The following is a 13,006-nucleotide window of genomic DNA, read 5'->3' as shown; positions in this document are numbered from 1 at the left end:
TCTGGGTAGCTTGGATTTCCACATGAAATTTAGCATCACCTTGTCATTTTATACAAATAATCAATTAAGATTTGTTAAGGGTCTGTTCAAGCCTATCAGTCAATTTGGGAAGAGCCCCTTAGATTTGGTATTCTTAGTACTAAATAAATTCTGCCTATTTTATCCTTTGTTACAAAAGTAATTTCCTTTACTTTTAATTTTCTATAACTAGATTTTTATGTACACATTAAACAATAATTCTTATACTGTATTAGTGTTAAACTGTCGATGAAGAAATGTGTAGTAATTACTTTTTGTATTGTTAAAAATACAATCTTGTATAGGCTAATTACTTCCACAACAAAAATATCTATGTACAGAGAAATTCTCATAAAAAGAAATGCCAGGAGAGCTCTTAGAGCTATATAAAAAAATAAAAAAAATAGCAAACTTTTACATTGCAGAATTCTTATTTTTTCTGATGAAATTTATTTTGTATTTATAAGTATTAGCAAAAGTTCATGTATGGGGGAAAATTAGATATGAATAATAACTTTATGGAATGTGGATGAAGATTACAAAAGTAAACATTTTAGATTTTTATAATGCTTTAGATTCCATTGGTCCCTAGAATAAGACATAGGCAGCTATTTGATAGCTTATGTGGTTTTGTTTAGTAAGTGAATGCCATAATCCAGCGGTTCTTGAGCTTGGCTACTATGCATTAGAATCCCTATAGATTTTTTTGAAAACCCAGATGTTCCTTACAGCACACAAGACCAATTAAGTCAGAATCTCTGGGGCTGGGATTTAGACATCAGAATTTTTAAAGTTCTCTGAGTGAATCTAATGTGTAGCCAGTGTTAGCCACTGCCATAGACATCCAAAAGTGCAGATGAGATCGAGCTCAGGAAAATGTAATTATCCTGAAATGGCAATTAAAGGTATGCCATTTGAATTGTATGCCACTTTACTTATAATATCAACCACTGTGAAAAGTACTATGGAATTATTGGAATGTATTGATTAGAATTTGCCTTTGTCTGAGAATCAATAATAAAAGATTATTCAATAATCATCAGAACTCCAAAATTTGGTACTAAGATAATTATGTATACCGCCATATAGATAGGCATTTGCTTGAGGGGAAAAGTCTACTGCTAAAGAGTTAAGCTTGAAAGCCACCAGTGTATTAGAAGAAGCAACGTGTTGAGAGTTTGGGAATCTGTGTTCTAGTGTTAACTCTGCTGTGTGACTTTGAACCAGGATATTTAAATTATACTTTATAAAAAGTAGTTAGTTGAACTGCAGGTGACCACCAGATTATTTATTCAACAAATCAGATTGCCTGCTGTGTGCCAGGGAAGGATGCAGGGATGAACAGAACATTGAGAAGCTCGCACAGACAGACAGATATGCAGAATGTGTAAGTGCAGCTGTAGTGAAATGTTCAGGGAATTAAGGGAGCACAGAACTGTACTTCATCTGGTTCAGTATTGAGACAAATGCATTCATTCATCCTACCCTACTAGCAAACCCATCTCTGAAATATACTGCAAGTGCCAGGTGCTTATTTCCTAAACATCCTTACAGTGGAGGCATGGTTGTGTGGCCCAGAGCTGGTCGGTAAGATTAGAAGAGAAGACAGTTTTTCTTACAGAAGTTGACAATTGAGAAAGCGCCCTTCCTTCCTTCCCGTCCTGACCTTGTTGCATGAAGACACGGTACTTAGTGTTACAGAATAGTCTTGAGACTGGTGGGCTAAGAACAAAGGTCTCCATGCTGGTTATAGCCAAAGAGAAAAATGAAAAGAGCCTGGATCTTTGATGTCAAGCTTGAGCTGCTGAACAGCCACATACCTGTGGACTTATTAAATGAAATAAAAATACTTTTGATTAGAAATTCGAAATCTCAGAACTCACATCAGACTTCCTGCATCAGAATCTGTACTTTAATGAGATCACTAAGTGAATGAGAAGCTTAAAAATCACCAGTTTAAAACACTTCTAATTGGGTATTCTGTTACATGCAGTTAAAAACATCCTTATAGGGGGGACGGAGCGGGGTGGCGGGCCGAAAAAAAACCCCAACCCACATTCTTATATATTGTGGATTGGCCAAGTGATATTTTTTAGATAAGAAAATACTTGAACAGAAAGAAAGACTTCTAATTCAGATGTAGAAAGTTGCAAGAGACTTGTTATTCTCACTCTAACAACCAAAACAAGCAGTTTACTCTAGGTCCGTGGTTGGCAAACTGCGGCTCTCGAGCCACATGCAGCTCTTTGGCCCCTTGAGTGTGGCTCTTCCACAAAATACCACGGCCTTGGGTGAGTCTATTTTGAAGAAGTGGCGTTAGAAGAAGTTTAAGTTTAAAAATTTTGGCTCTCAAAAGAAATTTCAATTGTTGTACTGTTGATATTTGGCTCTGTTGACTAATGAGTTTGCCGACCACTGATCTATACTAATGAAAGGGTAATATGCTAATTAGATCGGGCATCCTTCCTGACAAAGCCACGGTGGCGGGGGCCCAGCCGCTAACTGCTCCCCTGCCATCAGGCTGGCAGGGGAGCCCTTAGGGGCATCAGGCCGGCAGGCAGAGGCAGTTAGGGGAGATCAGGCAGGCAGGCAGGCTAGCGGTTAGGAGCCAGCGGTCCCGTATTGCAAGAGGGATGTTCGATTGCAGTTGGACATCCCCCAAGGGGTCTTGGAATGGAGAGGGTGCAGGCCGGGCTGAGGGACTTACACCCTTCCCCCATGCACGAATTTCGGGCACCGGGCCTCTAGTAATAAAAATAAAAAGCTATCGGAGATCCTGAAGACACAAATTTAAATTACTCCAGAAAGTGCCAAGCCCTTCATAAGAGAGGTGATCCAGTCTTGCTGAAAAAGAGGAAACTAACTGAAAAAGAGGAAACTACCATAGAGAGGAGATAAGGAGCAATCAGCCTAACTTTTAACCAATGTTTCGTGACCGTGTGAGGGCTGTCAGGATAGACTAGAATCCAGAGAAGCCCTGGACCAACGCTGTCCACTAGAACTATCTGCAGTGGTGGAAATGTTCTATGTCTGTGCTAACCAAGAGTGGCTGTCAAGCACTTGAAATGTGGCTGTTGTCCACCTGAAATGTGGCTATTATGGCTGAGGAACTGAATTTTAGTTTGAATTAATTTAAATTAAAATAGTCACATGTTGCTAGTAGCTGCCACAGTGGACAGTGCATTCCTAGAGACAGGGTGAGACTGCATTACCCACCATTATTTGCTACCCTAGTAGTGCAATTAGAACTTGAATTTCTGGAATAATTGCTTCTGCCATCCCCAGAGGGGCTGTAATGATGTCTTGCTTAAGAATAAGAAAATGAAATTTCTTTTAATCTTTCTAAAGTTTTATAGATTTTTGTGTTTATTCCTTTATTCATTTATTTTTTGATTTAGTAATTGTAGAGTAACTCATAATGACTCCAGAAAGAGCCTATTTATATTTTCACAAATGGGAAAATTTCTCATATTTTTTTAATTCCAACTTTTATGGTCACTGGAAGCTTATAAATACATATTGAAGATGAAATGAAATTATTACATGTCAATCTTTATTTTAGCTTTAATTGCACATACTTTTAATAATTTTTGTTAGAATAAAATGGTAATGAGTTAATAGCAACAGTAAATTAACAAACCGCTTTATTTTACAGGGAAAATATTCATCCCTAAACAGAAACCTATCCAGACTTTTACAGAAGAAAAAATCTCTCTTGATCCAGAATTAGAAGAAGCTTTGACAAGTGCTTCTGATACAGAATTGTGTGACCTCGCAGGTACCTCCTGAAACACATTGTGAATGAATGTGGAGGGGGGAGGACCAGCACACTCCTCTATTCATTATGCAATTGCTTCCTTTGCCTAGCAGAGTGCTGTTGAATCAGTGACCACATATTTGGCTTTGTTTCTTATACTCTTTTTTTTTTAAATATATTTTATTGATTTTTTACAGAGAGGAAGAGAGAGGGATAGAGAGTTAGAAACATCGAACAGCTGCCTCTTGCGCACCCCCCACCGGGGATGTGCCCGCAACCAAGGTACATGCCATTGACCGGAATCGAACCTGGGACCCTTGAGTCCGCAGGCCGACGCTCTATCCACTGAGCCAAACCAGTTTCGGCTATTTTATTGATTTTTTACAGAGAGGAAGAGAGAGGGATAGAGAGTTAGAAACGTCAATGAGAGAGAAACATCGATCAGCTGCCTCCTGCACAACTCCCACTGGGGATGTGCCCGCAACCAAGGTACATGCCCCTGACCGGAATCGAACCTGGGACCCTTGAGTCCGCAGGCCAACGCTCTATCCACTGAGCCAAACCGGTTTCGGCGTTTCTTATACTCTTAAAGCTGACGCAAAGAATGTCATTTTTAAAAATTCTCTCAATGGTGAAATTTGTATGTTAATGGAATTTATTGTATTATTTGACATCTTTTCCCACGTTGCCCATTTTGAAAGTCTTTATAAAAATGTTTCATCAGCTGGCGTTCAGCTAGAAGCTGTCCCATCTGAGCACTGAAAGAGTTGCCGGGGTCAACTACTGTCCCATTTTATCAGAAAGACCCCAAGGTGGGTAACTGGAAAGTAGATGAGACAGTTAGCCCTAAGCTATGCTCACACTTTCACAACTTCTCTGAAGTATGTATGGAACACTCCAAACCTCCCAGTTATTTTCATCATTGCCGGTTTCTTATAAAGACCAGTGTCTCCTCCAGCTCCTCTCCCACACAGCCATTTTCCTAAATAGAAAAATAGGACACATGGGGAGGTCTTAGTCCCAAATAACCCCAAGAACTAACACATTTGAAAAGATCATGAAGATTCTTTAGGAAGGACCCGGGAAAAGGACAGTCAAGGTGTTCCACACCCGGAGCAGGTGTGTTATTTCCGGGAGTGTGAGGACTGATGGACTTGTAAATTCATCAGAGTGGAATGGACAGGGGCACACTGTAGCCTCTGCCTCGTTTATGCAAAAGGGCATCAAAAACCAAAACCAGATTTCTCCTAAGTGTCATTTTTGGGGTATCTACTTTAATCTTAAATGTGAGAATTCAGCTATACTTTCAGTGTTCTACTCTTAGCTAAAATATGAATGAGAGTTAACAAATGTAAAATAGTGAAGGTTACGTTGAAAACCTGCCATCTATCACATTATGTTGCTAGAAACCTTGTGAAAAGGATGAACAGCAAAGTAGATCGTGTCAGTTTTTTTCTTAGCCACCAGATGGAGCTAATCGTAGATTTGCATTTAAGATTAGGCTAGCTCCAGCTGTGTCTGAATTCAGAACTATGGGGAAAATAATAAGGGCATTGATGAGAAGGAGACTGTAGGTGATTTTTAATTACGCTGTCTCCCCTTTTTGGGCTACAAAATCTGTAGTTAACTGAGTAGAAAAAATGTCCAGAGAATGTTAAAATCATTCATAGAAATTTGAGGTTGTAAAATTTCTATGTTTAACACTGATGAAAATAAAACTAATTTTCTTTTTTTATCTCTATAGCTATTCTTGGAATGCACAATTTGATAACAAATACACAGTTCTGTAATATAGTGGGAAGTAGTAATGGTGTCGATCAAGAACATTTTTCAAGTAAGTATTTACAATTCTTGGTGAATTCCAGTTCTTTGTTAAATATATTTTTTCTCAATGTATCAACTTCTGTGTTTACATACCAAATGTTATGTATATGTACTAGAAACCTAAAATTCCAGTTAGATGGTATTGATATATAAAACCATTGAAGAAGGAAGATTAAGTATTTAATGCTTAATGTGTCAGCAAATGTGATAGGAACCACTCTCACCTCACGAGTAATAATAATGCTAAACAATATAAGTGCTAATCAAACTTGGCTTTTGTTGACATTCTTTTTTCAATGTTACTGATTTTCAAGAAGTCTACAACAGTGTTGGCAAACTACATTATAAAATCAGATTCAGAAGAAACCGCAGAACTATTCAACCCCCAAACCTTTTAGTCTATTTAATGAAAACTATGAAATAGCCCAAAGCAACGCTTTTTTAAAAGTTCATGTATAGGAGCCCTGGTCAGTTGTCTCAGTTCCATGGAACATCGTCCCATACATCAAAAGGTCACAGGTTTGATTCCTGGTCAGGGCACATACTTAGGTTGTGGATTTGATCCCCTGTCAGGGCCTTTACAGGAAGCAACCAGTCAGTGTTTCTCACATCGATGTTTCTCTGTCTCTCTCAAATTAATTTAAAAAACAAAACAAAACATATCCTCAGGTGAGGATTAAAAAATTCATGTCTGGGATGTTTAAAAATTATCAAAGTAATATATACTTTTGTAGTACATTTAAACAATACCTGCCCTGGCTGGTGTGGCTCAGGTGGTTGGAGTGCTGTTCCATGCACTGAAGGGTGGCAGGTTCGAATTCTTAGTCAGGGCACATGCCCAGATTGCGAGTTCAATCCCTGGTTGGGGTGTATGCGGGAGGCAATTGATCTATGTTTCTCTTTCACATCAATGTTTCTTCTCTCTCTCTCTCTCTCTCTCTCTCTCTCTCTCTCTCTCTCTCCCTCCCTCCCTCCCTCTCTCTCTCTCTCCCTCTCCCCCTCTCTCCCTCTCTCCCTCCCCACCAATAAATAAATAAATGAACAGTACCTAAGTGTATAAGGTAAGAAGTAAAAGTGTTCATAGAAATTATGCCTTCTACTCATGCACCCCCAACCCTGTTAACTATTTGGTGTATATTTGTTTAGGCTTTGTACTATGTTTATATAAACTTATATATGTATGCGTAGTCTTTTGCTTATTTACAAAAATGGGATCGTATTATAGGTATTTCTTACAATATAAGAGAGAACTTTTTCTAGGCTTGATCAGATTCAGGTCCAGTTTTTTGGGTCTTAGATTTGGAAAGAATGCTTCCTAGGTGGTGATTAAATCACATTAGGGAGCATATCAAGATGGTCATATCTCTGGGGGGAATGTGTTAAGTGTCATTAGAGAGTTCAAGCCTTCTAGATCCCCTTTCAACTTTGCATAGTTGTATCCTGGCCATGTGTGTGGGTAGAGTATATATGGTGAAGGATTGGAGGTAGGAGTGAAGGAAAGAAGTAGAATTTGGAATTTCTGCCTCAGTAGTTCCTCTGTGTATTTTTTCAATTTAAAAAATTAAATTTCTTTTTTATTTAATTTATTGGGGTGACATTGGTTAATAAAATAACATAATTTTTCAAAACTAATACAATTAGCTGATTTTCTGAATGCTGACTATGGGCCATATTCTGTGCACAGCTCTTGAATATAAATTGTTCTTAGTTAATCCTCACAACAGTTCTATGAAATAGGTATTATTATATATTATCTTTTATTTGCATATAAGGGAGCTGAGATTTTAGAATGATCGAGTAACTAACTTCAGTGTCACACAAAGTCAGTGGTGAGGATTTTAACCCATGCTATATAGTATATATTACTTAGCAATATATCATGTTTCCTGGTTAGTACATATAGAGCTACCACATTTGAACATCTGTATAATACTCCATTTTGTGAGTGTTCTGTGATTTGGCCATTCCCCCTATCTTTTAACTTTTTGCTGTAGAAATGTTCAAGCATACATAATAGAAGAGAGAATAATATATTCATTACCCAGTTTCAGCTGTTTTTAACATTTTGCCAGCCTTATATCATCCATTGTCTGCCTCTCTCTCAACCCATTTACTTCCCTCATTCCCCCCTCCCCTCCACCCCCGGAATATTTTTTTTAATTGATTTCAGAGAGGAAGGGAGAGGGAAAGAGAAATAAAAACATCAATGTTGAGAGAGAATCATTGCTCAGCTGCCTCCTGCACACCCCCTACTGGGAATCAAGCCCGAAACCCAGGCATGTGCCCTGACCAGGAATCAAACCGTGACTTTCTGGTTCATAGGGCGACGCTCAACCACTGAGCCACACCAGCTGGACAAAGACTTTCCTTTTAACATACCATTATCAAGCGTAAATATTAACAATAATTCCTTCTTATCATCTAATACTCAGTTCGTGTTCAGATTTCCCGTTTTCTCAAAAAAATCATTTCACAGTTGGTTTGTTTAAATCAGGATCCAAATAAGGGTCACCAATTGAATTTGCTTGTCATTAGGTTTCAGTTTTTCTTCATTTCTTAATAGTTCCCCTCCTCAGCCTCTTTCCCCCTTCTTCATGCCATTTTTAAGAAACTGGGCTATTAGATATATAGAATTTCCCACATTCTGGATTTGGCTGATTGCAACCTTGTGGTATCATTTTACAAGTTTATCTGTCTCCTATGTTTCTGTAAACTTACTTATTTTCTCTAGGCTTGATCAGATTCAGGTGCAGTTTTTTGGGTCTTAGAATTGGAAAGAATGCTTCCTAGGTGGTGATTAAATCACATTAGGGAGCATATCAAGATGGTCATATCTCTGGGGGGAATGTGTTAAGTGTCATTAGAGAGTTCAAGCCTTCTAGATCCCCTTTCAACTTTGCATAGTTGTATCCTGGCCATGTGTGTGGGTAGAGTATATATGGTGAAGGATTGGAGGTAGGAGTGAAGGAAAGAAGTAGAATTTGGAATTTCTGCCTCAATAGTTCCTCTGTGTACTGTTACCTCTCTCTGTCTCCCCATTCCTTATTCCTACTTTACTTCCTAATATTGAGTCCACCCCTTTTCCCATTGTGTAGTATCCCCATGGGAAGAAGACCTGTGTACTTCCATCACCTTGTTGTTTTTATCAAGGCTCTGTTACTTTAAGTCTGTGATTCTTACTGCCTTTTCAGTAATTACTAGCAGATCACAGAGAAATCATACAAGATGTTAAATTTGATTATATTTGAACATTATCCTAAACATTGCAACAAAAAAAATGGGATAATTGGTATGTGTTATCAAATGTATTTTAGTGGTAATTTTGTAATACACCAAGAAGCCATGAAAATAATCATTTTTTAAGGCTGATGTTTTATAAATAAAATTAATTATTTTATATATATTCATTAAAGTTTTATTTGCGCACAAAGGATAATTTAGAAATTGTGGGGAAGAAACTTTTAGATTAGTCCTACTGAATGTGTGTGTGTGTTTGTGGTATGTGTTACCAAGTTAACATATGCATCCACTGTAATAGTATCAGCCTCTGAGACCCTTGCTTTTCTCATTTGTTACTACAGATGTGGTAAAAGGTGAGAAGATCGTCCCAGTATTTGATGAGCCACCAAATCCAACCAACGTTGAAGAGAGTTTAAAGAGAATTAAAGAAAATGATGTTCGTCTTGTTGAAGTTAATTTGAATAATATAAAGGTAGGTGTGCCAGGCAAAGTAAGTTTTGAATTGCTGAGTCAGGTGGACCTAGGGTGAGAGCTGGGCCGTTTTGATACAGTATAATTCTTTCTACTTAAAGGCAAAGTGTTTGCTCCTAACACTGTGGTAACACAGATTCTTCCATATTTTAAAAATTAAAGTAATACAGTGTTTTTCTTACTTGCTTTTTAAAAGAGTATCACATAGAAATGTAAATCCTACTAGACTACTTTTCTCTGGCTTTCAAAGTACTACCTACTTTTAAGAGCATTTAGTCTTTTGGGTTTTGTTTTTTTAATCAGTTTTCTTGAGGTTTAATTTATATAAAGTAAAATTCTCCTTTTTCAGTGTATTATTCTGTGAGTTTGGACAAACCCATACAGTTGTACAACCACTAGCACAGTCAGATGTAGAACAAAAGAGGAAACAGACAGAATCGTACATAGGGATGCTCCGAGGACTGTGAGAGGGTATCTCCCCTTCTCCTCACTCCCTGCTTTTGGAGAAACGGAAATGGTCCTCAGAGGTGAAGGTGCTGAAGCTCTTGGAGAGACAGACCAGGGCTCCTTTTCCCGTTCTTAACCCTACCCAACCCAGTCCCCCCTCCCTCGGAGTCAAGCTGGTGTGCCAACAACGGTAGATAGCGGTACCTAACCGACCGACGGCTGTTTTAAAATCAGGTCCTGTCCCCTTTCAACGAGGCATGTGACAGGCACCTACCTTTTACTGGTCATAACGTGTCTCACCTTTGGTCGTCATTCTCTGCCCTGGCTCTAGTCCGTGACAGTCACTGATCTGTTTTCTTTCCCTTTCATGTTGCCTTCTCCAGACTGTAGTGTAAATGGGACCATATAGTGTGTAGCCTTTAGAGCCTGGCATCTTTCAGTTAGGATAATGCACTTGAAATTCATCCATGTTTTTGCTTGTGTCAGCAGTTTGTTCCTTTATATTGCTGAATAGTGTTCTGTTATTGGGATATCGTGCAATTTGTTTATCCATTCATTAGTTGATAGGCGTGTGGTTGCTTCCAGTTTGGAATGATTGTAAATAAAACTACTTTTCACATTCACATGCAGTCATATGTTTTGTGTGAACATGTTTTCATTTCTCTTGAGTATTATATCTTGATTTATCTGAATTTGGAGTAGAGGGAACATCTGGAAATTATAAGAACCAAGGGAATAAGACCTCTGCACTCCTTTAATGGGTGTTCCTTTCTGTGAATGGAGGAAAGAACAACGTGGGAAAAGCTAATGTCCCTACTTGATCGTTAATTTTATTCATTCCTTAAAAATTGTCTTCCTGTATCTCTGTAAATCAACAGTTAAGATCTACAAATAACACGGCTACAGGAAGAAATTGAAGTCTTGGGACTAAAGGGGAAAATTAGTGCCTTCTAGAACTACATCTTTCCACGTTTCAAGTAGTGTAGGGTTAATCTCTCTTAATGCTTTGTAGTTTAAACTAAGGGACTAAGAACAGTATGTCACCTGCCTCAGGAATCATACTCAGAGGTGGGCTCCCACCTCTTTCTCTTTGTAGAAATCGGTCCACTTTGAATACTCAGGTGTTGACTTCTTTTAATATGAATTATTAAATGTAAAATCGCAAGAGCTTCTTTAACCTGAATGCTAGAGAAATGGTGATATATTCTCTGCTCTAGGTCAACAGTTTGTGCAGATGTACCTTGATAGAGAAGTCAGATACATATGGAGGAAGCAGAGTTAATTGTTTTTATTTGTAAACTGTTGTGTGTTTATGTAATTCCTGGGAGCATTTTAATGAGAAACGGTAAATATTTACTTGATTACTGGACTGAATTGTAATGTTTTGCATTATTGTCTTTCAAGAATATTCCAATTCCAACCCTGAAAGATTTTGCGAAGGCTTTGGAAACCAACACACATGTGAAATATTTAAGTCTTGCAGCCACGCGGAGCAATGACCCTGTTGCTTTTGTAAGTAACTTGCGTTTTTAAAAGAGTTTTCAATTACAGTTGACATTCAATATATTAGTTTCAGGTGTATAGCATAGTGGTTAGACATTTATATAACTTACAAAGTGATCCCCCCTATAAATCTAGGGGGCTATTTTATATAAACTCACCATGTCCTGTGAGAAAGGAATGGCACAAACATAGGTATTGACAATATTTTCTATGCTGTATTTTACATCCCCATGACTGTTTTGTAACTACCAATTTGTACTTCTTAATCCCTTCTCATTTTCACCTGCACCCCCACCCTCCTCCTCTCTGGCAAACATCAGTTTGTAAGTTAACTATTGATAATGTCAAAATTATAACCACATACCAGGTGTTACTGAGATGACGAAACTGATTTTATGAACATAATTTACTTCCTTTTTTAAATTGGTGTTTAGCTCTCTATTAAGCAGTACATGATTTACTGCTCTTTTACATTTATTTTTTCCTATATTTCCTTCCTATACTTTTTAAAACATAAATGGAGTCATAAAATATATGCTATTCTACAGTTTATTTTTTACTCAGCAGTATGTCTTAAGGGATCTTTTCATATCAGTACATAAAGTTCCACACCAATTTTTTACCATCTGCAGAAGATTCTATTTATGGATCTATAATGTTGGGTTTTGTCAAATGCTTTTTCTGTGTCTCTTGAGATGGTCGTGTGGTTTTGTCCTTTATTTTGTTAATATGGTATATTACATTAATTTTTGTTCATTAAATCAACCTTGCTCTCCTGGGGTAAATCCCTCTTGATCATGGTTGAACCTTTTTCTTCACTTGGCTTTGAGGACGTCACTCCCTCTCCCTTCGATTCTCCCCCTGCCTCAGCTAGACATCCCTTCTCTTATCCATCCCTCTGCTAGTTCCTCCTCTTCTAAGCATTGGAACAGCCCAGGGCTCGGTCATAGGCCCTCTTCTTTTCTCTGTCTACATTCATTTTCTTGGTGATCTCATTCTGTTTCATTGATATATATTATCTATAAATGCCGATGGCTACCAGTGTTATTATCTCCAGTTCATACCTCTCTCCTGAACTCCATATTCTTGTCCAGCTACCTACTTAATAGCTTTATTTAGGTGTCTAATAGACATCTCAAATTTAAGTCCCAAACCAAACTCCTAACTTCCATCCCATCCCTGTTTGTCTCAGTCTTTCCTTTTTCACCAAAGCAACGTCTTTCTTTCATTTGCTTAAGAGAAAAAGAAATGGAGTCACCCTTGATTTTCCTTTCTCACAACCTTAAATGTATATCCAGCCATATCTTCAAAATATTTCTAGACTCTAACCACTTCTCACCATTTTCACAACTAGCATCCTGGTGTAAGCCACTACCTCCTCTTATCTGGATTATTGCAATAGCCTCCTAATTGAGCTCCTGCTCCATTTTACTCACCCCAAAGCCAAGTCCTTACACAACATCAAAAGTGATTCTTTTAAAACTTAATTTAATTATCTCATTCCTATGTTCAGAACCTTCCAGAAGCTCCCTATCTCATTCAAGTTAAAATCAAAATACTTTACTGGCTTATAAGGCCTTACATGAGCAGACCTCATCTTCTTTACTGCCCTTTCATTGTACTACAGCCATGCAGCCTCTTGCTTTCCCTCAAATATGCTACCCATGTTCCCAGCTCAAGACCTTTACCTGTGTTCCTCTTGCCTAGAACTTACTCCCAAAAGGTGTTCCACATAGTTTCACTTCA

General features: G+C 38.0%; 1 protein-coding gene across 4 annotated transcripts in view; it reads left to right on the top strand.

The window, feature by feature from the left end:
- Nucleotides 1-13,006, top strand: part of TMOD3 (tropomodulin 3) — a 73,646-nt gene that overhangs the window by 51,766 nt on the left and 8,874 nt on the right. For all 4 annotated transcript variants that reach the window (XR_008556122.1, XR_008556121.1, XR_008556120.1 and 1 more), the window contains exons 4-7: nt 3,674-3,796; nt 5,520-5,609; nt 9,181-9,311; nt 11,162-11,269. Coding sequence is in view for 1 of the 4 variants with exons in the window: in XM_054716226.1 (XP_054572201.1) it covers nt 3,674-3,796; nt 5,520-5,609; nt 9,181-9,311; nt 11,162-11,269 (452 nt within the window). In the remaining 3 variants the exon portion in view is untranslated. The remainder of the gene's footprint in view (nt 1-3,673; nt 3,797-5,519; nt 5,610-9,180; nt 9,312-11,161; nt 11,270-13,006) is intronic.

This window comes from Eptesicus fuscus, chromosome 5, assembly GCF_027574615.1.
Source record: "Eptesicus fuscus isolate TK198812 chromosome 5, DD_ASM_mEF_20220401, whole genome shotgun sequence".
NCBI lineage: Eukaryota > Metazoa > Chordata > Mammalia > Chiroptera > Vespertilionidae > Eptesicus > Eptesicus fuscus.
Note: the sequence above shows the minus strand (reverse complement) of the source record. Positions and strands in the feature narration are given on the sequence as shown.